General features: G+C 41.5%; 2 protein-coding genes across 10 annotated transcripts in view; both read right to left on the bottom strand.

The window, feature by feature from the left end:
- Ppp2r1b (protein phosphatase 2 scaffold subunit Abeta) overlaps window positions 1-9,150 on the bottom strand; it is a 36,388-nt gene extending 27,238 nt beyond the window's left edge. For all 6 annotated transcript variants that reach the window (XR_010049619.1, XM_063255732.1, XM_013155462.3 and 3 more), the window contains exons 1-5: window positions 8,967-9,150; window positions 8,157-8,247; window positions 7,749-7,849; window positions 1,569-1,801; window positions 1,152-1,299 (exon numbers count right to left, since the gene is read on the bottom strand). Coding sequence is in view for 5 of the 6 variants with exons in the window: in XM_063255732.1 (XP_063111802.1) it covers window positions 1,152-1,299; window positions 1,569-1,801; window positions 7,749-7,849; window positions 8,157-8,247; window positions 8,967-9,080 (687 nt within the window). In the remaining variant the exon portion in view is untranslated. The remainder of the gene's footprint in view (window positions 1-1,151; window positions 1,300-1,568; window positions 1,802-7,748; window positions 7,850-8,156; window positions 8,248-8,966) is intronic.
- A 12,717-nt stretch (window positions 9,151-21,867) lies between these two features.
- The window catches only part of Alg9 (ALG9 alpha-1,2-mannosyltransferase), a 91,920-nt gene continuing 86,094 nt past the window's right edge, over window positions 21,868-27,693 (bottom strand). For 2 of the 4 annotated variants that reach the window (XM_063255742.1, XM_013155593.3), the window contains 2 exons: window positions 26,724-26,842; window positions 21,868-26,422 (listed from right to left, as the gene is read on the bottom strand). In XM_063255742.1, the coding sequence (XP_063111812.1) occupies window positions 26,385-26,422; window positions 26,724-26,842 (157 nt within the window). In that variant the 3' untranslated portion in view covers window positions 21,868-26,384. Of the gene's footprint in view, window positions 26,843-27,693 lie in introns of all 4 variants that reach the window. The other 2 variants (XM_063255745.1, XM_063255744.1) reach the window with 2 other exon arrangements.

Genomic DNA, 27,693 nt, shown 5'->3' on the forward strand with positions numbered 1-27,693 from the left:
AAGCAGTTATTCTATTGGTGGTCAGATGGAACATAAATATTTGTAAAAAGGCATCTCATATATTTTGAGCACCAAACGCTGCTAAAGGTAGCATGCATACTCCCAACTAAGAAGTTGTCTTTTTACCCCCAAATACCAAACTTAACTTGCACTAAGACCATAGGGCAAGGGCTGGGGATGCAGTTCAGTTCAATTCCCGGGACCAAAAAAAAAAAAAAAAAAGAAGTAGGTGAAGGGTAGAGAAAACAGTAGTCAAATCCAGACACGGTTTTCATAAATAAGCCTTTTACTGGAACACTGCCACGGTTCGTTAGTTTACATATTCTCTGTGGCTGTTTTGCATACCAGCAGTAAATAGTTACAGTGGAGACAACCTGACCCACAACACCTAAAATATTATGATCTAGACCATCACAAAAGAAGTTTGCAAGAGAAGTGTGGTGGTGCACACCTATAATTCTGCACTCGGCAGGCTGAGGCAGGACTGCCATGAGTTCAAGGCCTGCTTCGGCTACATAGTGAGTTCAGCCTAACTACAAGCAAGATCTTGTCTCAAAAACCCAAAGAAAGAAAAAAGAGAAAAGAACTCTAGATTCTCAGAGTTAAAATTGTTATTATATGCAATAATTTCATTCATTAGTGTAGAGATCAAATGGCTTTCTTAACACATTCTATGCTTCAATATTTATCTGAAAGTCAAAATTCCAGGAAACATTACTCTATCATGTTACAATACAGCCTGTAACTCCCAAAGATATGTTATGCAGCTTTGGTCTTCCTAATTATGGCTCCTGTTTCCTCTCTGACTTTTTGAGCATAATGACACGAGTTGTATCAAACCAGAATGAAGTATTAATTTCGCAAAACAGATCCTAATAGAAGTAAAACGCTCAAAAAAATGTTTAAAATGAGCTGGCTATGGTGCCATATAATCCATCCACTCAGGAGATCAAGCCAAAAGGATCACAAGTTCAAACCCAACCTAGGGAATTTAGCAAATCCCTGTCTCAGAATTTCTAAAAAAGAAATAAAGATATCCTCACTGTGCAAGGCTGTGACTTATTCGATGGCCAGTATCATTAAAAAATATGTATTTAAAATGTTAGAGGTAAGGAACATACTTGTGCCATTTAAATACAAGAATTATTTACCTGTTCATCTGAAGCTAGAGTAGTGAACAAAGGAACTATTTCAGTTTTCACACTATCTAATTCCAAAACTTTTGCAAATTCACCCAATTTGGAAGCAGCTGCACGTCGTACCATTGGTGTATCATCTGAGCACAAGGAACGGAAGTGCCTGCAACATAAAATAACAATGTGTGTTTCGTTAAATACTACTACTCTAACACATACAGACTGAAACTTTAGAGGTTTTCTCTTACAGACATCAGTGATTAGGTTTGTAACAAAAGTAAAACACATACATTTAAAGTATAATGAAAATGTTATCATTAATTCCACTATCCTAGTATCAGTGACTCACTAGTAACCCGGTATTGTACAGTGTAAATTGTCACCTAAGTCCCCAATAACCCCAAATTCTACAATATAGTAAACATATCTTACTGTCTGATTTCTGCCTTGACATCATTTGAAGCCCTGGGATAGCAAACGCTAAACAAACCACATGCAGATGTGCGAGAGGTAAACCAATCCCCACTCGCCAGGCGTTTCACCAGAGGCACAAAATGAGCTTCCAGAGCAAGAGCAGTATGCTCCTGGGAGATCTGCCGCAGGGACTCCACAGCCTTGTCCCGAACTACGGTCTCTTCCACAGTTGCCAGACTTTCCAAAGGAGGCTGAAGAGATCAAAAAGAAAATCAAGGAAAAGTTACTGAATCAGGTTGGCTAGATTGTCACCTTTCATGTGACTGAAGGGAAGCAGTACACATAGCCAGGATGTTAGCTACACCATACCACATGGTTACTTTCAGTTCACACGGTGCTAACATATGGTGTGGCCAACCTAAAGACACGACTTTTGTAAAAAAGCCAAGATTCATGTCCCAGATGGCAATTTCCAGATGGTGTCTACAAATGACACAGTGAAGAGATTTGACACAATATTACTATTACCAGGAACTAAATCACTGAGTTTAAATGTGTAGCTGAACTGAGACAGGAGTGTATTTCCTCAAGAGTAAGTAAAATAATACAATCAAAACTGCCCACCAAATTACACGTGACATTATTCTGCCAGGTCACTGGGTTCGCAGCCTCTTAAGCACTAGCACAATCAACTGCCTCCTTTTTGCGCATCATCAGTGTATCTAACCTATAAAAGGCTGAGTACAAAACTACTTTTTGTCAAAATGCGTTCAGAATCTTTCCCTTAACCAACAGCAAGTTTCTGACAGAACATTAAGTGAAGAGTACAAAGACAGTAGGAGACATACAAAGACAGTAGGAGACATTACTTCCAGCTTTAGAAACAGAAGATGGATTGACGGTCTGGACTAGAATTAACAACTGAATATGATACAGCCCAGTATAAAGTGAGACATGACGATTCTCCTGTATCTCTGCCCCTCAGGTTTGCATTGGGTCCAGGCAGACTCGGCATTATGCCATGAGCTGCACACACATAAAACTCCATAGGAGAACTGACCAACAGAATAAAACACAAGGATGATGATTTACAGAAATATATTTCAGAAACTCTTACCACAAATAGGTAATACTTAGCTTTCAAGAGGGTATTTCAGCACCCTGCTGAAAAGGTACTGCTTTTGACATGTCAAGATTTTTCGACTGTCCTCTGCCTGGTCATGCAATGCCACTAAATAAATAACTTGTCTCACTGCTACAGATTAAACTCTGGAGAATTACTTGTGAGCTGTCTCGATTTGAACTCTGCCCACGTCTCTGTCCTGATTACCACTCCTGCCTACCTCAGACCTAACACTTTGCACTTCAGCACTTTTGAGCCCACAAGTTTCATAGTTCTAAGCCTACGAGACTCACTCTTTTAACAAATGATTATTATTGTTCTCTTAACACTGAGATTCCTTGCCCTATGGGAAGTTTACATGCTAGAGAAGGAAGAAAAAATCAAACAAAAACACAACAAAAAGAGAAGTAGGTGGTGACCAGCAGTTGGTAGAGAGACAGAACAAGATGAGGTGACAAGGAGTGACTGTGATGCTATTTCACGTAGAGTGGTCAGAGAAGGCCTCAGGAGATGAGCTAAAGTGACTGTGACAGAAAGTCCAAGACCAAAAGCTTCAAAGTAGCATTTCATGAGAAATAATACCTACGGCAAAATGTCGTAAGGCAATAATGAGTTTGGCTTACTCAAAGAACAGAAGATTGTGAATGGAAGAAAGTTCTCAAGGCAGAGTGTAATGTGTGATAACTCATAGAGGCAAGTCTTATAACAACATAGAGTCTGGATTTTCAAGGAGCCATGGCAGAGAGTGATCCCTCTGTTGAGTAAACAATGAACAGAAAGAGTGGGAAGAAGCAGAAATAGGCAACTACAGACACTGCTGAATTTCCAGTGGAATTACAGTACATTCCAATAAGGCCATCATAAGTCAAAAATGCACTGAGTGCACATAACCTATAAACATCAGATTAGCCATATGGTGCACAGGCAGTATCAGCTGTCTACCCTTGTGATCATGTTGCTCAGAGATATAGCTAGCTGTCAACGCTGGGCAAAATATGAGAGCACTGTACGGCGTTTGCTAGCCTGGGAAAAGATTAAAATTGCAAACATAAAATACAGTTTATACTGAACAGGTATCATTTTTCAGTATCATAAAGTCAACAAATCCTAAACTGAATACTCTAATGTAATCCCAGCACACCGAAGGCTGAGGCAGGAAGATGACTTCGAATTCATCATGGGCTACATACAAACACAAGTGAGCGCCTCAAAAAAAAAAAAAAACCACTAAACTAAATTGAACACTTACAGTCAGGAAGCTACAACAGGAACCTAGCAAAAAAATTACAAAAAGGTTGTGGGGTTTAGTCTAGTGCAATAGTAGTAAGGATGCAGTGAAGAGATCTGGAATAGATGTGACGCTCTAGAAGTTACTAATGAATTAGATGTGGGGAAGGAGTGTAGAAGAGTTCAAAAATATCTTCTAAGACCAGGGATGCAGCCCACCAGTATTGTACTTATCTAGCATGTGGGAGACAAATCCCCAGTGGCGGTGGGAGGATATTCTAGGGACCGACTTGGGTAATTAGGAAGAAGGTAACACAACTAAACGGGAGACACATTCTAAGGAGAGTTGTAGGCATGTTAAATATGAAACGCTTGTTTGAAATCCAAGCAGGAAAAATTACAAGCAGATATACTTAAGGGTAAATATACACAGAACCTCCCTAATCTATTTGCTCTGTATAAATCTGCATGTATTTATCCACGCTTCTCTGGAGTTCCATGGAATGGGTGGTAGGGAGAAATGTTGAGAGTCAGCAACACCACTATTAAAAGTCTTGAAGCATACATCCCTACCTTGTCCAGCTGGTGAATTCTTAGGCACCATTTAAAATCTAGTTCAGGTATCATCTTCCCTGATTACTCTATTTAATCCCTTTCTGCTCTCCATTATTTGGGTGATTTGCATGTGTTTATATATTTCCAATACAGACTGTACAATTAATTATTCATTACATAGAAAGACAAGAGACAACAATCCATCCACACTGGTCTTCTTAAACATTAATACAGTAACTTACAATGTGTCTGATAGTCAGCTGACCATGCCATTAAATCGAATTCATTAAATTCACAAAGATTAGTCAAATGTAAAGGACAAACACAAAATATTACTATATGAGAATTAAGATTTCCAATTTCAAAGCTAGGTGTAAGAAGGTATGCCTGTAATCTTAGCACTCTGAAGACTGAGGCATGAGGACTGCCATAAGTTCAAGGCCACCCTGGGGTACATACTGAGTTTAAGGATAGCCTGAATTACAGAGGGAGACTCCATCTCAAAAAACCAGGGGCTGAGCTGGACCTGGTGGTGCACGCCTGTAATCCCAGCACTTAGGAGGCTGAGGCAGGAGGACTGAGTTCAAGATCAACCTGAACTACAAAGTGAGCTCAAGACCAGTCCCAACTGCATAGTAAAACCTTGGCTCAAAGAGGAAAAAAAAAAAAAAAAAAAAAAAAAAAAAATAGGCAGGGATTATAGCTCAGTGGCACAGCACCTATCTGGCAAGTGCAAGGCTGTGAGTTTGATTCTCACTACAAAAAAAAAAAAACACTTCCAACTTCAGGGGAAAAACCTATCATATCCTTTACTCCTATCTCTGAACTAGTACTTTTACTGTGCCAAAAAAAAAAAAGTTCTTATAAAGGAAAACCCATCAAAATCATGGCAGACTTCTCGACACAGACCATCCAATCAAGAAGAGCTGGAGTGAAGTATTCCAAGTCTTGAAAGAAAATAACCGCCAGCCCAGACTGATGTACTCTGAAAAATTGTCTCTAGAAATTAATGGAGAAACAAGATATTCCCGTGACAAAGAGGAACTGGGGGGACTGGTGACCACTAATCCAACCCTACAGAGACTACTGAAGGATATTCTAAAGAAAAAAAATACCAGGATTTCAGGAACAGTGGCAGAGAGGCCTCCACGAACAGGGCAGACAGTGGAATGAACGAGAAAAGTAGTCAACCAATGGCAAAAAAATAGCATAGCAGAGATGAGGCAGCGAAGGCTGGCTATAATCTCTACAGAGATGCCTTGATACACTAATAAAAAGAAACACAGGCAAAGTAATCAGGAGGTAGGGTCCACCAAGATGCTCTATATTAGAAATATAACTAACCTGAAAAAGGGTTTGTGGACCGAAAATCAAATATTGAGAAAACAATGCTCTATGTGACAGGCAACCAGAGAGAAATAGGGGCAACTCGACCAGCACCTGCAGACAGGTTGGAAAGACAGGATACTTATGTGCAACGGAGAACTACTCAGCTACAACAAAGGAAAACCTTGAGGTTTTTGTAGATAAAGGAATACAACTTGAGATCAAGTCCAGGAGTGAGAAGGTTCAGAACCACTTAGGTAAATAGCAGGTTGCCTCCCCCAATCTAAAAACTGAGAGAGTTGGTAGGACCCAAAATGTGCAGCACCCTGTGGGAGTGAAATGGAAGGAACAGTCTTAAAAAAGAAGGCAGAGGATATTGTTAATAGTGTATCAGGATTTAAAACCCACATTGCTCACATCGCTGCGTTTAGATGGATTATATTCTGTTCCAGTTTATCTACTTGTACTAGATTTAAAGGCACAGATAGCTATACCGAAAATAGCAGGATATAATACAGTAATCATCCTTAATTTCCTGTTAACTTAATCTGAAACCCTGTATAACTCAACACTGTTTTTACCATGACTAGTCTTAGTTGAATCTGGTTTGTTAGATTGCTATTTTGTCCTTGACAGATTTTACTCAAATCTGTTATGATTGACAGCATCAAGTCTGAGAGTATAGGCAACTACACTAAAGATGATAAGATTCACTAGGATACCCATATCTGGCTTGATTATTACCTGCTTTTGAAGTTTTACACTGGCTACAATGTTTTGTTTTTATTAATATTGTTATGTACTGTTATATTCAATTATATTAAGTCTGATGATACGGACAATTCTATTGAAGATAACAATAAACAACACAGTAACCATTGTAGATCACCTTGTACTGTGGTTTTATATGACTTTTCATTTCATGGTTTTTTTTTCTTATACTTTTTTTTTTTTTCTTTTTTCTTTTTATCGGTACCGGGGATCGAACTCATGACCGCCTGCTTGTAAGACAGGTGCTTATGCCACTGAGCTAAATCCCCAGCCCCTTGTTTCATGTTTTTATAGGAATTTGTTTTGTCTCGCTATGCTTTGTTTTTCCCTCTAATACAGAAAGGATAGAAATACATGTAGAGACTCATACATGCACAGAACCTATAAACAGTTTAGGAGAACCGATTATATAATGCATGATGAAATGAACAACTGCTTTAAAGAAAAAGAGACACTAAGGTACTCGGGCTGATTCCATAGTGTCACGATGTGAAATCCAGTAATACTATTATTCTTTGCTCAGAGTGATTTTAGCCTGTTTTGTTTTGTATAATTTCAACATACATGAAGGTATAGACAGCTATTTTGAGAATGAGAGACACTATGATAGCCATTGTTGACTTCCCTATTTTCTGGTCTTGAAGACCTAAAACACCTTCCTCATCCTTTCAGATCAGTTGTCTACTATGTTGTTTCGTGTGAATTCTCTGTATGTGAAGAAATGGACAACTATTTGGAAGAAAACAAGAGACAATATGAGATTTTTTTTTTTTTTTGTCTTTTTCCTTTTTATCGGTACCAGGGATCGAACCCACGACTGCCTGCTTGCAAGGCAGGCGCTTATGCCACTCAGCTAAATCCCCAGCCCCAACAAGAGACAATATGATAGATATGTCTACCTATCTATGAAAATATATTTACAATATGAAGGTCTCAGATTGTCGTGCTTTGAAATTTATATCTCTTACATTGCTTTCTTATGTTGTTTTGCTGTTTAATTTTATTCTCTTTAAAATAAAAAAGTTCTTGTATTCAAAATAACAAAAAGTTGAGTTCAAAGTGCTTGCATCACGACTATCTATCTATAAAAAGACCTGCATAAAAAAATGCTACAGTGCATCTCTCACCAAACAATGTGTCATTTATACTATAAAAGTTCTAGAAAAAGGGCAGACAGTAGACAGATAGGTACTCACCAGCAGACAGTGGGCAAAATCAGGACCTCCCACCAGGCCAGTGAAATTTCCCAGCTGCTCAGCAAGAGCTAACAACACCTCATCTTCATCATAAATTGTATCTGGAAATGACAATAACTGGATACACATCAATAAGGACAAGTGACCTTGAGATACACTCACACAGAAGTGGGAATAGACTCAGCAAGTAGGTAGTAAAAGTTGCGTTTCCAATGCTAACCACATTTTCTTCCTTCTGAAGCAGTAGAATTAATTAGAATGTCATACTCCCATATCACTTACTTTCCAGTTTGCATAACTGGTTACTGTTCAAATACATCCAGCAGTAACGTTCTTATATGCTTTTTTCTGATTCTTTTGCATCGCCTCAGTTCAGTATTTAATGATACTCCAAAAACACACACTTACCTGTAAGGAATGGCAGCAGTTCAGTTCGGGTCCTTTCCACTCCAAGCGCCAGAGCAATTGTTGACAACTTTTTAATACTGTTGAGTCGGAGCTTTAAAAAAAAAACAATGGGAAGAACAACAAAGTAAAGAAATGGTAGCGATTCAGACCAAAAAACAAAAGGGGCAAACAAAATAACGAATATGGTAATTAAAAAAAAAAATCCGGCAAGGGTAACACTCATTAGCCAGAGGAGAATTTCCAAGGAAAAACAATGAAGGAAAGCTTAGAACAGAAACGAATGAATGACAATACGCGGGAAGTGAGGTACTTTACACAGAGAATACAGCAGTACTGAAGCAAGTCAAACGGTTGCATACAACTCCTGCCTTTTCAAAGGACAGTTCTACCCCCGCTGACAGCCGACTGCCTTGGTTAATCAGCCATCCCAGCCTTTCCACCCAACAAGCCTAGCCAGTTTCCACGCCGGAGAGAGGACAGGCAGCCGCCCTTCCGAGGGCTCCCGGGCTCCCCGAGACCCGCAGGCCGCCCGGAAGGGCGCAGAGGCGGGAAACCGGTTCTCCGAAACCGCCCCCACAGCCGGGCGCCGCCGCGCCCACGCCTCAGGGCCCGGGGCCCGGGGCGCTACAGAGGCCGGGCGGAGCAGGGGCGGCCCCGCGACCTCGGGCTCCTTCCCGCCTGCCCCTCACACGTCCGCTCCAAGTCAGGCTCTTTCCACCCACTGGCCTCTCCAGCCGGCACAGCCGGCCTTGCCCGTTCCTACCCCGCCCCGCGCTGGGCCGCCTGGGCTCCTCAGCCTCGGTGCCGTACCTGCACGTCCTCATTGCGGAGCTCGTCGATTAAAACCGCAATCGGATATAGTGAATCGTCTCCGTCGCCCCCCGCTGACAACGGGCTGCTCCCGGACCCAGCCGTGCCCGCCATGTTCTTCCTCTTCTGGCGACTGGCCGCGGGCCGCCGCGCTCCCAGGCCCCGCCCCGAGGTCTGGCCCCGCCCTGAGGTCTGGCCCCGCCCCGAGATCTGGCTCCGCCCCAAGGTCTGGCTCCGCCCCGCGCCCTGGCCCCGCCCCAAGACCTGGCCTGTTTGGCTGAGGTCTCGCTGTGGAGGTCGCGGAGCTGCACATCTTCCTTGGTGATGGAGGCTCCTATCAGACCTACATTGCAGGAGGTGTAGATGTGAACTCCAGAAGAAGGGTGGGCTGAGAAAGCGGACAGAACCCTTGCGACCTTTCCCCACCCGGAAGAAATATGGGCAGGGATTCATCCTTCCAGCTGTGGTCTCAAGGAGCCAGGGATCTGTGCGATCCGTGCTGCGATCTCACAGGACTCAGGCAGGTCACAAGGGTGCCCAAGGCCAGGAGGAAAAGGCTGTGGCGCCTCCCCCAGCTTCATCCTGGCGCAGAGCCACTGGGTCTGAGGCCCTAATTCCTACACTGGGCCTCAAGTATGCAGTGGACCCTTCACCTCTCCCTTCGGCCTCTTTGCCAGAATCGTGGCTGGTTCCTGCTCCCAAAGACATAACGCGGGCGGTGAGAGAAAATGAGAACAGTGCTGTCCAAACTCCCCAGTCAATATTTTTTCCACGCAAGCTGTTTAAAACATGCTGCTCCCTTGTTTTTGTGTTTCTTTTCAGTTTGGTACTGGAACGGTGCCTTCTGTTGTATTTTTTTCTTCCCCCTTTTTTTTCTTTTTAGCTCTTTAGCACGCAAGAAGTAAAACAATCAAGCAAAACTAGGAAAACGTTAATCCTTCCAAATTGGGTGGAGTGGCTACTTGTTTCAAGAAAGCCTAAACTGGCCTCTCTACACCTCTCAGAGTCCTTAAAGGCAGCAGGAGGAGGACACACAAGGATCTGGAAGTTCTTTTTACAAAACTTAATGGGAAGTTTTCACTTATCCATGTAGTACAGCACAAAACAATTAGAACGTCCTTTTTTTACATTTGTCATGCACTGGAATTTAACTAATTTAGAATGATAACTGCATATGATGACCACAAGTTCTCAAATGATACTTTTATAGGTCTGATTACTGAAATTGTAAAAATATTCATAAATGCAGCAAACCATGATAGCACCCATGTGTAGTCCCAGCACCTTGGTGGGTTGAGGCAGAAGATTGTAAATTTGAGCCTAGCTTATGCAATTTAGCAAGACTGTCTCCAAAGAGAGAAAGAAAGAGAGAAAAAAGAAAGAAGTAGACTAGGAATGTAACTCAATGCAGAGAATACTAGGTTCAATCCCCAATACTACAAAAAAGAAAAAATAATAGTAAATGCAATTTAGGAGACAAACTTAGAAAGCATAGGGCTCGGAGAACTTAAACAGAGTAGATGAAGCTTTTGATGGTGAAATTTTAAGACCCAATACACCTGAACAGTTTTTTCTCAAATTAGATCCATGGTATATTCTCCAGGGTTTTTAATTGTATAATATTTTTAGATTTGTATAAACATAGTCTGTTATTGGGATAACTATTTTATAAATCAGTCTTGTCACATGATTTCAGCACCTACATTTGAATGTGTTTCATTGTTGCTTCTGTTGATCTAAGATAGAAAAAAAAATAGGTGGATTTAAAAATTTTAAAAATGCTTTAATGCATTTTAAGTGAAAGCCAAATGATCATGTTTCAGTTATACTAAAAGAAGTAAGAAAAATGAGATATCAAAGGCATATTCAAAAGAAACAGACTTTAGCAGGCCATACCATAGTCACAACATAAGAAATGGCCAGGTGTGGTGGCACATGCCTGCAAACCCAGCACTTTGAAGGCTGGAGCACGAGGATTGCCACAAGTTTGAGGCCAACTTGGAGTACATAGTGAGTTCAAGGTCAGCCTGCACTACAAAGGAGATCCTGTCTTGCAAAAGAAAAAGCAAAACCCAACCCACAAACAAAAAACTAATATGAAGGATATTTTAGTTTTAGCAAAATACATCATTTGTCATGTTAAATTACCATATGAATTTGAATACTATTAATCTTGTGGTTTTATTTGCATATAATTTGTAAATCTGTTTGGTTTTTTAGCTGCATAAGAACTATACATAAAAGAAGAGAGGCTTTGATCACCAGCACCACAAAAAGAAGAAACAAAACAAAACAAAAAATCACTGAAGGGCTGGGGATTTAGCTCAGGGGCTCAAGTGCTTGCCTGGTAATTGTGAGTTCATGAGTTCAATCCCCAGTACCCAAAAAAAAAAAAAAAAAAAAAACTAGAATAAGTAAACAAACAAACAAAAAGAACATTATACTCCTACTATTTGTAAAATTAAGTAAAATGAAATAATAATTTGAGAGTTTTGGGGATTCTTTTGCTTTAAAAATGAATCCATATGCTGTTCAAATCTGAGGGGCAGAGAAGAAACAGACTTTAAAATTAGTACTTTACCAGTTAGAAGACCGGAGGGGATTCCTACTAGCATGGAAAGGACAAATCTGTTCCTTAATACTTTAGGTAAGAAGTCTTTAGAAATGATAAAGCAACCACAGAGAGAAGCAGATTAATTCAGTTCCAATTCTGTATATATCATAATCTAGATATTCACTCAGGTCAGAAAAGCTTTTGGTATGTTAAAAGTTGGCACACAGATGCTAAGCTACTTTGTTTAAAAGTTGGATATGATTTGCTTACTCAAGCACAATGAATTGGCGACCTAAGGAATAACTATGATTAAATATGAAATCACAAGCTGAGAAAACAGGCCCAGAAAATTGCCTGCTTTGCGTCATCAGTGCTGGACTTCAATTCCCATCTTGGTCACTGGCTCATAGTGATCTACCTCTCCGCATGCCTCAATTGCACTGTCCACCCCCTCACTCCCAATAAAACATGCTAATCACCTCTGGTTCCTGCTTTAGTTACTGTGATGCTGTGAGAATGAAACAGGTAATAAACATGGAGATGCCAGTAAATCCTTCAATAAAGAAAGTGATTAAAACAGACTGCAATAGAAGACTCTGTTTCAAAAGCTGGGCCAAACTGTAAGGCAGTCTTTTGAGGAGTATGGTTTGGTGAGCATGTGAATCACCCAAGATGTCTGTTAAAAATGCAGATCACTGGGGCCAGAGGTATAAGTCAGTAGCAGAGCATGTGTTTAGTGTGCACAGGTTCTACCTCCAGCACCAACAAATAGAAAATGCAGATTCTTGGCCCCTACCCAGACCTCCTAGATCACAGTCCTTTAAGAATGGAGCAGGAGCCAGGCGTAGTAGCACATTCCTGTAGTCCCAGTGCTCAGGAGGCTGAGGCAGGAGGATCGTTGCAAGTGTGAGAGCAGCCTGCTTTACAAACTGAGCTCAAGGCCAGCTTGAACTACATGGCGAGACGAAAAGACAAAAAAAGAATAAAGCTGGACACATTATAGTCTCTCTGGTGCTTCTAATATGCATGACATTTTAAAGGCATTGGGTCAAAAGGTTCATTTGTAAAAACAGTTTCCATGTCAATAAACAAGCATCTGCTCAGGTAGGATCTGAAGAGCCTTTGAAGTCAAATTCTGTCCAGCAAAAGAAAATGACAGCTTTAGCTTGTTATCAATAAGCAATTCTGTGCCTATCCCTTGTGGGTTTTGCCAGATTAAAAAGATGATCCCTTTTTTGCTGGATTCCTGGGCATTACCCAAACATTTCCAATATAGCGGTGTGGCACTGAGATATTTCCATATCCTCTGTCCTGTCTGGTGGTCCTCCTGGCCTCCTTTCCACTTTCCACACACACCACTAGAAACAAATGGCTGATGAGTCCCGGAGGCAAGGGCTGGAATCAGTCTGAGGATTAAAGGCAGCCCGTAGGAAACAAAGTTCTCATCACAAAGTTCACAGTTCGGGGGCTGGGGATTTAGCTCAGCGGCATAAGCACCTGCCTTGCAAGCAGGTGGTGGTGAGTTCGATCCCTGGTACCGATAAAAAAGAAAAAGACAAAAAAAAAAAAAAAAAATAGTGCACAGTTCTGCCAGGCATGGTGATGTTCCCCAGCACTCGGAAGACTGAGGCAGGAGTTCAAGATCAGCCTGGGCTGAATAGTGAGTTCAAGGCCAGCCTGAAGTGCACAGTGAGAACCTGTCCCCACTCAAAAAAATAAATAAGTCACAGAGTTCTGGCACCTATAAACAGTTCACTCATCCAGTGTGAATCAAGGAAAAGGGTTAGACTTGTCCATTTTCTGTAAGTATCAAAAATATGGGAAAGCACGATTATGGAATCAAAGCCATTAACTCTTTTATTTCTTTATTTCTTTTTTTTTTTTTTTTTTTTTGTCTGTTTCCTTTATATCGGTACTAGGGATCGAACTCAAGACTGCCTGCTTGTAAGGCAGGAGCTTATGCCGCTGAGCTAAATCCCCAGCCCCCAAAGCCATTAACTCTTGTGCTTACGACAGCTCTGTCACACAGAAAAGGATCAATCCTGGAACCCTGTCATCCTCTCTGTTGCTCACAGCTATAGAGATTGACAAAACAGGTCTCGTGCACATGCTGACCTGATCCACAAAATCACCCACTGGGAGAGAAGCTCAAGTGCGGGAGTCCTGTAGTGGTTCTCCCAAACTGTTGTTCCATTTAAAGGACCAGCAAGACCGTGGTAGGTGGCCCAGTCCAGGTAAAGAAAACCTGAGGCACACGGAGGTGTTTTTCAACTGTAATCTTCCATTGGCATCTGCAGGGGATTGGTTGCAGGAATACCTCATCAATACCAAAATCCAAGGATACCCAAATCACTGCTATAAAATGGCATCTTATTTGCATATAACTCATGTATATCCTCCTGTATACTTTTAATCTTCTCTAGATTATTTATAATACTTAATATAATGTCTACACTAGATAGAGTGTTATGCTGTATTATTTAAGGAATGACAAGGAAAAAAGTCTGTACATGCTCAGTATAGGTAATTCTTTTTTTAATTTAAGAGAAAATAAGACCCAGAAAAAGAAAAACAAACAGCAATAGAGACAAACAAATAACAACAACTAACCCAAAACAATAACAGTAGAGGTTTACAAAACAAGCTGATAGGAATTCAACAATGGTTGTAATATTATATATTGTTACCTTCAAAAGGGTTGCTCAGACAGTATAAATATCTTTTAAAAAACACATTCCTTCATAGTAAATTAAATCCATGGGGGCAAAACCTGTAGGTAAGGGGGAACTAATTGTATCATCTTTATTTATTTATTTTGAAGATCGTAAAATACAACATAATAAGACAGAACAAAGCCAAGCGAGACAATGCAGTGAAATTGGTACAGAACTTCAGAACAGGATACCAGGGGAACAATAATAGGTACCATAGTGTATCTTTTTGTCTTCACAATAGTTGTCCATTCACTTGGGTATAACAAAATCAAACCAAAAACATAATACTATAAAACCTATCAAAACAGAATATTGAATAGAGCAAAAATCAGAACAAAGCAAAACAGTGAAAACAATATTGGTCTTCAAAGAGAAGACAGAAGGAAATCCCCCATGTGTGCTGTATTGCACACTGTCATCCTCCCAAGAGGGGCTCAGACCTCTGGCCCCAGGTCAGCACAATCAACCCAACGGTGATCACAGGCAACGCATTTAGTTGCTTTTTGCGCCATGGTTGCTAGCTATCAACTGTGGGGGGGGGGGATTTGATTCTCAGCCTGTGTACCGTACTGGTAGGCTCCAGGAGACCTGACTTGTTCTCTCCCTGCTGTGCCCTCCACTCCTGTATCATCTTTTAGTAAGATAACCCCAGTAAACTGATTCCAAGACTGTATTAAATCCCTTGCAAAGCAGGAATTGTCACTATGACATTGATACATTTATGTTTATATAATATCGCTCTGTAGAGCTCCAATATTTTCCCCTTAATTTCACCTCAATATTTTTGCCTTCTTTCCCTCTTTGTTTTACTTACTGATTTGTTAGTAGTTTGGTAGTAGTGGGGAAATCTTCAAATGTTACCATTAATAGCTGCTATCTAGGGCTGGGGATTTAGCTCAATGCATAAGTGCCTGCCTTGCAAGTGCGTGGTTGTGACTTCGATCCCCGGTACCAAAAAGAAAAAAAAAAAATAGTAATTATCTACTGAGGAAGTAGAAACAGATAAAAAAATTTTTTTCAATCAATTAGTGTTGGCAACAGGGAGGACCAATCTGGAAGAATGAAAGGAGCATGTGGCTTAGGAGACCTGCTTCCTGCCTTCAAGGTTTCTTTCTTCCTCCCTTTCTTGTCCTTCATTCTTTTTCCCTTTTTTCCTTTCTTTTCCTATACAGAGCCTCCCACTGAGCTACATCTCCATCTTTTTTTTTTTTTTTTTTTGTCTTTTTCATTTTTATCGGTACCCGGGATCGAACTCACGACTGCCTGCTTGCAAGGCAGGCGCTTATGCTGCTGAGCTAAATCCCCAGCCCCATCTGTCCTTTTTTTAAATTTTGAGATGTTCTCTAGCTAAATCGCCCAGGCTGGCTTCACACTTGTGGTCCTCTTTTCTCAGCTTCTGGAGTAGCTGTGATCACAGGACAGCACAGAACTTTTTTCCCATTGTTAAAGTAGCTCTCTCTCAGAGTTGTGAGGAGTAAGATCATAATGGGAAGTGCTTTGCTGATGGAAAGCACTATACCACTGTTAGAAGTTGAGTCCAACACTCACCACACACAGAACACCTGGAGCCTCGTGATTACCATGTGAGAGCCCCCAGTTTCCTGACAACAGTGGTCAAAATTAGTATTTCCTTTACCCTTAGGGTAGATTTAAGCTATAGTAAACCAATCCAAACCAGAATAGGGACCTTTTTTCAAGTATTGTCCTTTTAGTCCTGTTATAGGCCTCAATGTTCTCAGGACAGAATTCCTGGTTATCTTGCTAGATGCTATGCACAGCTCAGAAAAAAAGAAAAAATCCTTTACAGCGGTACATGAAAAGGCAAGGTACATGGAGTTACTCAAGTTGCAGATGTAATTTAAGTTGTAAATGTTCCGCAATAATGGCTTCTAAATGGGTAATTTAATTTTCAGTGGATATTAAAAAGGGGGCTGGGGATTTAGCTCAGCAGCATAAGCACCTGCCTTGCAAGCAGGCAGTCGTGAGTTCGATCCCCAGTACCGATAAAAAAGAAAAAAACCAAAAAAAAAAAAAAAAAAGTATCTTAGGGCTGTGGTAGTAGCTCAGTGAAAGGGCACTTGCTTAGCATACGCAAGGCTCTGGGTTAGATCCTCAGCATATATATATATATATATATATATAGAGAGAGAGAGAGAGAGAGAGAGAGAGAGAGAAGAAAGGGGAAAGACAAAGAGAGGAAAGGAGGGAAGGAAGGAAAGAACAACTCAAAAAATTTTAATGTCAGAGCCAGAACAGTATGTATAATATCTTAGTATTTGTATAACATAGAACACATTCATATGCATGTGGACACACCCAGCTAGTACCACTGGTTAGTTATGGCAGGGGAACCAAGTGCCTAGGAAACAGACACGGAACAGGGTTTTCAAGATGTGCTGTTCATACTTCATTTTCACTACATGCAAACATTTTTCCAACAGTGCCCTTTTTTTGTTGTAGGACTTGGCCCAGGAAAACACATTGCAGCTGGGCTTTTTGGATTTCAAACTATTCATGAAGACTGTTACCTATTGAAACAAACAATCCTTGGCTGTTGGTTACCTCATGGAAGAATGTAATGCGGCATCCCTGGGCATGTGGGTATAACAGCTTCTCCTGCCCAGCTCTTTGCTGTCCAGTCCTGCTATGTCTGCAGGGCAGAGTCCAGATTTCCTTCCTCTCTCTTGTTTTTGTAAGCCTCTTATCGCCTTGTCTTGAACCAGACCTAGACAACCTAAGTAGCACCTTTCGGCGTTGAGCACACTGCCTACAGGCGCTAGCTAGACAGAGGTTTGCTTTGCTTTGTTTTGTTTTGATTTGATTTGGTTTTGAGACAGAGGCTCCCTTTGTAATCCAGGCTGGCCTCAAACTCTCAACAATCCTCCTATCTCAGCCTCCCAAGTATGGGGATTGTAGGTGTGCGTCACCATGCCCAGTGCGGTTTGATTTTGTAAAAGCAGAGTTACTTAAAATATTCCTGCTCCTCTGAAAGCTTTTGCTTGTAGTCTCCCCCGAACATGGTCTCCCACTGCCTTGTCGGATCTGCCCTGTGGGGTACTAGGAGGAAAGTCAAGGAGTTAAGAAGGGACTAGTGCCAAGATTCCCTGGACGTGCTGCTCAGATCGTGGCTGAAAGCCAGCTAAAGCTATACCCAGAAATTGTATTTCCCCCAATGTCCAGGACTTTAGCAATCAGCTCCCTCTTTGATCTCACTCGGTGGGCTCAGTGTTCTAGAAGTCCCTGTCAAGACCGAATGTACAATCTGTACCTGTGTCATCCGAGGACAACCTTCAGGCTGTGGTTACTAGAAGTGAATTAAGGTGATAAATAAGTGAAATGACCTGACTGGATCCTGTTCTTTCTGTCACCAAGTCCTTTCAGGCTCTTCACCACACCATTCAGAAAGGAAGTCAAGGAATGTGGACTTCAAAGACGTCATGATGGCTTGGGGTATGGTTCAGTAGTAGGGCACTTGTCTAGCATGTGTGAGGCCCTGCATTAGAGCCACAGCAGCAAAACAAACCAGGCATGGTGGTACATGCCTGTAACCCCACCACTCCAGAGCTGAGGCAGGAAGACTGCTCTAAGTTTGAGGCCAGCCTGAGCTACATAGTGAGTTCAAGGCCAATCTGAACTGCAGTGAGACCCTGTCTGAAAAACAAACAAGCAACAAAAAAACCCCAAGAAACAACAGAAAGGTCATGAAGTAGAGAATATAAAGTCATGGTTAAACTGAGAGCTTCTGGAACCAGGCTCTGAAGTGTTTCCCTGTTTGTTTGGATGCTAGAACGCAAACAGGGCCTCCAGCAAGTCAGGCAAGCACTCTACCTGTTGGGCTGCATCCCCAGCCCCTAGGCTCCTTGGGTTTAAATCCTGGTCTGCAACTTTCTACTGGGGATGTCTTGGGTGAAGCCATAACATCTCAGAGCATGTTTCCCCATCTATAAAAAAAGGTCAATTAGTCATCACTTCATAAGCTTGTCTTTAAAGTCTATGAGAGAAAAGGCAGTTTAAAACACTCCTGACAATTCTCTTCTCCTTTGGCAGTGCTGGGGCTCGAATCCAGGGACTCTTGCATTGTAGGCAAGCACTCTACCACTGAGCCCCATCCCCAGGCCATATGTTTAGCAACCATTAGCTAGTATTGTATTATTTCTTCACAGAACAAATCTGGTCTAGAGGGTACATCTGTGGGAAAAAAAAAAAAGCCAGGCAGAGTGGCTCAGTCCTGAGTTTCAGCAGCTGAGGCGGGGGATAACAAGTTCAAGTCCAACCCGGGCAACTTAGCAAGACCCTGTTTCAAAAAAGGGGCATGGGACAGGGATAGAAATCTGTGCAAAGGTACTGGGTTCAGTCCTCACACCAAATCCATCAATCCATCAGTCTACACAAACAAAACTCTAGCTCCAAGCCCATACAATCTCTAAGATCAAACACAAAGGTGTCACGTACATGAAGAAGGGAATTTCCTTTGGGAGAACTGACCTTGTTCCTCAAGGCTCAAATATGCCTAGGTAGTGATCCTATACTTCTAAGATGCTAATTATATTTCCTTTGGCAAATGCTGGCTCTTCACTGCATGGCTAGGCGTGGGAGCTATGGAAGGCATTCTGAGGCCTTCCACTTCACAGGGCTCAGGCCTTGCTAGATGTCAATCCCTTCCACAAGCACTGCTCTGTAATGATGTGTTGGCATCCAAAGGACAGACTCCTGGGCTCCTGTATCCTTTGGGTTGCCTTTGACAATGTCAGTAAGTGAGTAGAGGTAAAGGTAGGAATGTGTATTTAATACAGCTTGCTCATATACGGAAAGTTAGAATGGGGAAATGGTTGGTATTTGTCCCTAAGAGTAGCTCACCCAGCATGTAAATTACCTACAGGCACGATCAACGTCATGGCAGGCAGAACTGAAATAAACTTCTACACTGTCTACCAATCAGGCAACCACTGCTGTGATGTGCTTCTCCACTAATAAGCTGTCATTTGGGTGTTTATCATTTTGCTCTTTTTGAGACAGGGTTTCACTATATGGCTCAGGCTTGCGTTGAACTCACTTTGGAGCCCAGGCTGGTCTCGAATTTGAGGCAATCCTTCTGCCGTAGCCTGAGTGTTGGGATTACAGGTGTGTACCACCATGACTGACTTTTTTTGGTTTTGATTTTGAGACAGGGTCTCCTGTCTCAAAACTATATGGTTCAGGAAGCCCTCGAATTCACTATGTAGTCCAAGCTGGCTTTGAACTGGTGATTCTCCTAGTTCAGCCTCTTGAATATTGGAATGTACTATTATGTGCAGTTTTATGATCTGGTTTTCTGCAAAAGATGTTGTGACTATAGCATGAGTGTCATGTAGGAATACACACTTTAAAAATGTAGCTCAGCTTATACTGGAATTACAGGAGTATGACAAACGCCACTGGCAGCTGTCAAGTTGCTGAAGGGAAAGAGCGCTGTAATTTTTCATGGAGTAAGACGCCCTCTGCTGGACACAAGGGGAGCTTCCTGATGGCACTGCAGGCCAGAGCTGCCGAAGCTGTCAGGCAGGAGTATAGAAAAACAAAACGGAAAAACATGGCAGCAACTTTAAACTCCAGTGCTATTTTTTAGACTATCCAGTAAGCATACACTGTGAGAACACAAATTCTGACAAAGGACCAGGAAAGGGGAGAGGTTCAGTTACAGTCTGTTTACAAACGAAGCACTGAAAAATCAGCTTCTTTTTTCGCATGTCCACCAAAGTTTCACTGGCAAGAAGAGAAGGGGAACACGTTAACCACAGCATAGGAAATCCCGAGGAAGCGTACAGACACTGCGAAGCAGGTGATGAAAGGAGACCGACTCCTGAGCGTTACACGCCGACTTTTTGGTGAGTCACTGGGCACATCTCAGGTCATCTCTCTGAAAATGGAATTCAGCTTTGCTCTTGGCTGAGAGCAAACTAGCGGCCACAGAGAAGCTGTCTCTGCGGACCAGCAGCAAAGCAACAGCGCCAAGTTAGGGTCTTCACTCTGTTTGTCTTGAACAGAGCTAAGTGCCTAAGTGCCTAGGAGCTCTGCCAGGGCCTCCTGAGCAGGAAGGAGGCTCCGTGCCCACACAGTCTCCACTGTGCTACTCCAGACAGCCGTAGGTCTTACCTGAGTAGGCCAAGCCGTGCCCAGTGGCAGGGCTGAAGGCCTCGCTCACTGCTTGAATGTAGGGCCTAGCTGCTGAAACGGTTTCCACTGCCTAACAATCACTGAGTCGGTACTAGCTGGGTCTCAAGTTGGTTAAAAATGGTAAGTCTTTTCTTTTTTTTCAAGATGTGACATCATTTCAAGAGCACAGGGTCAGTGGGAACAGAACTGTAGTAAATTATTAACATTCATTAGCTGTTTCTGTGTCATATTAGTTAACTGTTTCCCAACAAGCAGGGCCCAGAGGGAATGAGAGGGCAGATACGTTTTGAGAAGCTTAAATAGAGAAAGTGGCCTGGGTGACCAGGGGACAGAATTTTTAACCGTTACCATTCTACCAACTGAGTCATGCTTGATCTTCATTGTGACGTCTGCCTCTTAGGTTGTTTTTTGTTGGTACCAAGGTTTCTGACCTGAGCTACATCCCCAGCACTTTGATTCTAAGGTAGCATCTTGCTAAATTACAACTTGCAATCCTCCTGCCTCCTCCTCCTAGAGTGCTGGGCTTACAGGCACAGAGCAGCATGCCTGGTTTGACTCTCAGTCTTTATCAAAAGCAGTAGTGTTCAGTTCTTGCCACACATTAGTCAAATTATTATTATTATTATTTTGTCTTTTTCTTTTTTATCGGTACCAGGGATCGAACTCATGACTGCCTGCTTGCAAGGCAGGCGCTTATGCTGCTGAGCTAAATCTCCAGCCCCAGCTAATTTATTTAAGGAGTTAAAAACAGTGATGGGACATCTCCCCACCTAGCTACTAACTTGGAATTCTTGGGGTAAACCAGAGAATGACAGTCTTAAAGGTCTCCACGTGACTGTCTTGTGCAGCACTGGCTGAGAACTGTGCTTTATATATCACGACTCCTCCAGCACTGAGCACAGTGCTGCTGAAGCCGCTGGTAAACAAACCAAGCCCTTCACATTTGAAAACTTAGGGAATATTAGTTAAAGTGACAAACCAAAGGGCAAGAACACCAGTCACCAAACACAGATCAAAAAGCCCTCCCAAGACAGGTGATATGTAGAATCCACAGCCTCAGGAAAACTCTAGTCAAATGAAACCTAAAAAGTACATTCTTTGGCTGCAATCAAACAGTCACCTGGTTTAAAAAAAAAAGTCACCTGGTCTACTTTTATCTCTAAGCATGGAATGACAGGCAAACCCAAAAGCTAGCAAAAAAAAGAAAATCATAATCTCTCCCTATGTTGTGAATGTTAAGAAAACAAATCATAAATAAATGAAAGCTCCTTCTCAGGTAAAATATGACTTAAACCCAACTTCTAAGTCACCACATGCTAATTGTTTTACAAAGTAACAACAGGAAATTTCCAGTTGGTCCTCACCACTGGAGTTCCATAGTCTCAATGTCTTTCATTTCCTTCAGTTCCTAATCTGTTAGGGTATAACTTGTTTACATCAAATCTATGCTGAATTTCACAGCTGAAGAAACAACTTTCCATTTGTTTGTTTGTTCACTTATTTATTCATTCACTCAGAGACAGGCTCTCATACACGATTCAGGCTAACCGTGGCCTCACGGTGTAGCCAGGATAGCCTGGAACTCACAGCGATCCTCCTGCTTCTCCCAAGTGCCAGGATTACAGGATGCCCCACGACTGGCCCAACTTTCCATTTTAAAATTCACTGTCCACTACTTACGGTTCAATCCAAATATATGACTACAAAGTCATCTTGCAGTTGGATTTTTCTTTCTCTAGCAGCACACGGGATGGGTAAGTACTCTTTACAACTGCAGGAAAGGCTGTCTGGCCCAGGCTTATGTAAAAGGTCCCTTGTGCTAGGTCTGATCTTCCAACATCAAGTAACAGAAGTCTCTTTCTCTTTTCCGAAGCTACTCTGAAGAATCTACTTTAGTGAGAAAGCTTGTATGCTTAGAATGCTAAACTCTGCACATATTAAGCATCATTCACAAATTGACCTTGGGATATTATAGGATTTACAACTTGCTGTATTTGTTGTGGTCTAAAAATCCACGCCAACAAGCTGTATTTTAGTTTGAGGCACCTTAATTTTTACTTCATATCAATGAACACATACATTACCAAAATGCTCGGGAACCTGAATGGAGCCCTGGAAACACACAGAAGTGTGACACGGTGTTTGTCCCAGATGTGTTAAAAATGTTTTGGGGAGACAGGTTTAAAAAGTTAAGCACTAAGGTTCTATACTTTTTGTAAAGACACTTTACATTCAAAAAGAATTTAGAAAAAGAAGTGATAATATGGGTCTGCATCTACAAAGGCTTCTTAAAAGAGACTCAGCTCAGACAGCAGAGTAACAGAAAAACAGAGACAAAGATGGCATCCTAGAAAGGGTAAATAAATTAAGGTTTTGAGTTTTTCCCTCCTGGAACTAAAAGCATCCCTCTAAAGTAACATGGGAGAAGTCCAAATAAGAATCAAGGGCTTCTTGGGTCCTAGAGTAAAGAGAATAACTAACAGTGTGAAACCAGATGGCACCTAGAGGTTACTGGGTATACGGCAGAAAGTACAGGAATGATGCTAGAAACTCATTGATAAAAAAAAATGTATTCCTCCTGACAAAGGAGAGAAATTACTCAAATGTCAGATAGAACTGGATCAGGATTTCCAGTTATATGAACATATGAAATTGTATTTTCATGGTCCAGAGATTCTCAATCCACCTAAGATATACCTATGAACCTCATCTCTTCTCAGCATTATAGTCAACTATTAAATAATTCCTACCTGTGCTTGGTTTTTCCAAAGATAAAATTTTTAAGACTAATCCTCACTAGGTTTTCAAAGGCTTCTTCCCAAAAATTTCAGAATAAAGGTGCTCGGCTATTTGGCCTCTGGAAAGCAAGGCACCAGGGGCTGAGGATGGGGGAACAGGAGTTGAGCTCTTGTCATTCTCCGATTTCCAACAAAGATTTAAAAGGAAAATCAAACTGCCAAGATTTATTGACTTTCTCTTTCACAGAAAATATAGCATGTACGCAATGTAAACACTGATACATAAAGTAATGTACAAGGATCAGAAAGACAAATGAACTGCGTAATACACTTGCTTCAACAGTGTACTGCTTTCTGATTTCATTCACAGCATAAATCACAAGGTTACAAAGATTAGAAAAGTTGAAGGCAACATTCAGATTTACAGATATACCAGAGCGCCTCGGAACTCCCAACAATGCCCTACAGAAGTTTGATATTTCTGATGAAAAAAAAAATTAAAAGTTAAAGCTGAGCACATGTCCATTATCCATTGACTCAGGGCATTTAGTGTAGGACGAGGAATGGCTTATACCACAGGGGCTTTACTATGGTCTCTGGAGGCAAAGACTTAATTTGCCTCTTTTCTCTCTAGAGAAAATAAAATTAACCAAATTAAAAGCAAGTTGCCTGGGCCTGGCCAGAAGAGTGTACAATCACTGTGAATTCTTATTTCAATAAATTCCAGGAAATGTAAAACACAATAAAGGACTTGCATTAGCGAACAGCCACCCTGTATCTCATGCTGCAGAATTACACAGGGTTTTCAAACTTCTTTCCCAGAACATCAGAGAGAAATGACCTAAATGAGTGATTGGGATCAAGAACCACCTTAATTTTAAAACAATCAGTCTGCTTCTAAACCTTAATTCAGTAATAAGGAGTATAGGCTGCAGCTTTTCATGGTTATCCCAAGATTAAAATGACCTGTCTTCTTTTTTATCAGATGACACCTACCAGGTGAGAAGTAAATTTTGACAACAGATGCCTGCCACACAGACAGGTTCATAATGGTACTCAGTGTCACAAGATCTGGGTTCAGATAAGGCTACTATAGAGTTGGAGATCGGAGAATCTTGGATTTGGCAAGTGTACCCACTCCCTCACTGAGCCATAATCAAAGGGTGTCCCAGTCATCTCTAATTCCTAATTCAATACCCTGCAGACTAAGGAGTAATCAGTACTGATGTACTTATGGTGCACAAAGTAGCTCATGCTGAAGATTCTTTGGAGGAAAAAATGCTACTCTGACCAGGTGTTTTGAAACTCATTTTTTTAAACAAGCAAGATGATAACATAGATTAGCACAGTATTATTTTGTGTGCATGCACGTGTGTGCACGTGTGTTTGCTAGGTATCAAACCCCGGGCTCCATGAATACTTAGCACATGATCTACCAGGGAGCTATACTTCCAGTCCTGTAGCAGTCTGATTAGACAAACACAACCTTTCCCTGACCTCCGTTACTGGAGTCTTTATTTATCCCTGCAAAAAGTAGTTGTAGCTGCGGTGAAGGACAGTATGATATTACTGTAAAAAAGGCAAGACAGTTCGCTTACAGTCCTCTGCCCTGGAATCAGATCACATACCTACTATTTGCTTTGGAAAACAGCAACCAAGTAGTATCGAAAATTAAAAGCTAGAGATTTTTCAAACAAGTGGAGCTCCAGTTTACTTCCCAGTTATTGGACCTATCACCTTTCCGATGCTTTAACTCCAGCTCAGAATATTCCTTAAATTAACAACAACAGGGGCTGGGGATTTAGCTTGGTGGCATAAGCGCCTGCCTTGCAAGCAGGCAGTCGTGAGTTCGATCCCTGGTACCGATAAAAAGAAAAAAGACCAAAAAAAATTAAAAAAAAAAAATTAACAACAACAACAAAAAATGATAATCCTCAGAGATGATCCCAAGAAGAGTTTTCGTAATTAATCACCCATTTGTCCCATTATCATTTCTCTCCCTCTCTCGAGATCAGTTCCTATGAAAAAGTCCTTCTCTTTGAAAGATGAAAGATGGAAAATTCTAAAAAATAGATCCATTCGATTTTCAGACATTACTCTTACAGAAATAAGGCACCTAAACAGTAACCCTAGAGGAGTGAAAGGGATAGTACAGATAGAGCTGGGTGCTCTGTGGGTGAAAGGAGCAGACCTGCAAAGGGAGGCCACTTCCCCGCCACGGCACTGATTGTATATGCAGCACTGCTGTGGCGGCCTAACAGGACAACCTGAGGCTCCAAAGAACCCAAGAAATGTAGATACAGTTCTCTGAAACAGAACGGTACAGTACCAGTCAGCTCCCTCGTCAGCTTCATCATTCTTTCAAGTGAGACGAGAGGGTAAGCAGCTCAGGTGCAGGTCCCAGCTGCTCTGTTTATTGGCTGTGTGTCCTTGGGCCACTCACTTTCCCACCTGTCTGTAGGCTGTTTTCTCATCTGTAAAACGGTGATAAAATCACCGGTTATCTACTTCTGGTTCTGATTGTGACGTTCAAATGAGATACCGGGAAAGTGCCTCGTAAACTGTGAAATACTGTAGATAAAAGTAAAGTAGGACTATACACTTACACACTGTAATGAGTCCTCCTCGTCGTCTATTTGAGGAGGACTCCCTGCAGAATGTGCAGAACCGACAAACAGGCTATAAATAAACACTGGTCTTCCTCATTAGGAGCGTTCCCAATTTCCTCAGAAATGGTCTCAAAATACATTATTTAAAAATGTGATGTCATCCAAATCTACCAATTGGTAGAATTAATTTCTCTAAGAATGTCTTACTATATGTTAGTCTGGTGATACTTTATACAGAGCAGTCAGGAACTCAAGATACTATATGCTAAAACTTAAAAGAAAAACATAAAATAGCCATATAGTTGAAGTTGGTGGTAAAGAAAAAAAATTGAAATTAAAGGCATCACATATAATAAAATTATGTGACAGTTCCTCAAATGGTTGCCTTTTTCCTGAGATGCTCCAGAACAGGTTCCTGGTCCTGTGAAGAGCTTTACAGAAGTTTAGTCTTGCTGGAGGTGAAAAAGGACATGTTGTTAGCAACAAAGCTGGGCTCATTTTCAGCACTAGGATTTGAACACTAAGATAGCTGGAGCTGTGAAACAGCTTAGATGGAGAAGCCCACCTGGCCTATGAGAGGCTTGCTAGTTCTCAAATGCCAAGCCACAGTGTGAACAGGAGTTTAACTCAGCCGTCCAGTCCAGGAATTTTCAAATCTTCCTGTAAGTTGGTTCTGCTCTTCTTCGGTCTAATAAATAATTGAACAGAAAAAAAACAATGAGATGTGTAGCAATGTATCTCTCTGTGCTTTAGGGCCTTTTTATGCCTATCTGCAAAGCTTACATGCAGAAAAGAGACACAGAGGCAAATGTAACTTTGACTAGACTTTGGAAGAAATACTTTGACCAGCCCCAAGCGGCCAGAGTGCTCTACTCATGTCAGACGACCTTTATTGAAAATACTACAGGTGATGTGCTGCAGGGAGTCAGGTCAGTGGAGTGCCAGTGAACAAGATGGTCGTCCTTTGAGGCCAAGAACATGTTGCTAACCTCCACTTTTCTTCTTGACTTGCTTTGCTTTCCGGGATTTGAAGATGGTGTAGTTTGCATACACTGTATATTGATCTGATAGGAAGGGGACATAAAATGCCCGAAGGAGCCTTGGCGACCTGAAAACAAAGGGAAGGAGGAAGAATTTTATTATTTGGGAGAACTTACCAATGAAAATAGCACTAAATCTTCTGCTGAAGATTGTGTTTTATAAAAGCAGCACATAAAAGTCTGTTATTTAGAAGACTTAAGACCAAGTTTCCTATGTCAAATAAAGAACAAACTCTTTCAAATAAGCCAAAGCACATCCTTCAAAATAGCTCTAGGTCTTCGTTTTGTACAAGAATGTGTCATAGAGAAGTCCTAGGTCAGTGAAAGGGTTGCTATTACTGTGAGTACTGTAGGTGGACCCACGCCTTGAGTGTGCCAGGGGACTGCTGTGCCACTAAGCTACATCCCCAGCCCTCTTTAAGACAGGGCTCCCTAAGCTGTCTAGTCTGGCTCTGATCTTGCAATCCTCCTTCCTCAGCCCCACAAGTAGTTCAGTTACTGACGTGCGCATCACCACACCGGGCAGAGGTGAAATATTAACAGCCAAATGGATTCTGCATCTAAGAAACTGTAGAAATGCTATATACTCAGTGACTCTGATTCCAGGTCTAAATTTTCCTAAACGGGCAAAGAAAACTAAAACTATGGGATCTGTGCATAGTAGTCCACTAATTTCAATGCAGAGAGAGTCAGCACACAAATTTATGTTGTGTTATATGTCCCTGGCACTTTCCATCTACTTATTACTAAAATAAGAGAATAACTGAAATAAATTTCTCATGAGTTTCTAAAGAAAATGGTAAGAGCTTTTGCTTTTACATATATTAATCTATCTGAAAATCATATGGAGGAAGTGACATTATTATCCTTGTTTGTTTTGTTTTGTTTTGAGTTAAGGTTTCATTATATAGTTCAAGCT

This window comes from Cavia porcellus, unplaced genomic scaffold, assembly GCF_034190915.1.
Source record: "Cavia porcellus strain 051 isolate PalLab524CR breed Dunkin Hartley unplaced genomic scaffold, mCavPor4.1 scaffold_9, whole genome shotgun sequence".
Classification (NCBI taxonomy): domain Eukaryota; kingdom Metazoa; phylum Chordata; class Mammalia; order Rodentia; family Caviidae; genus Cavia; species Cavia porcellus.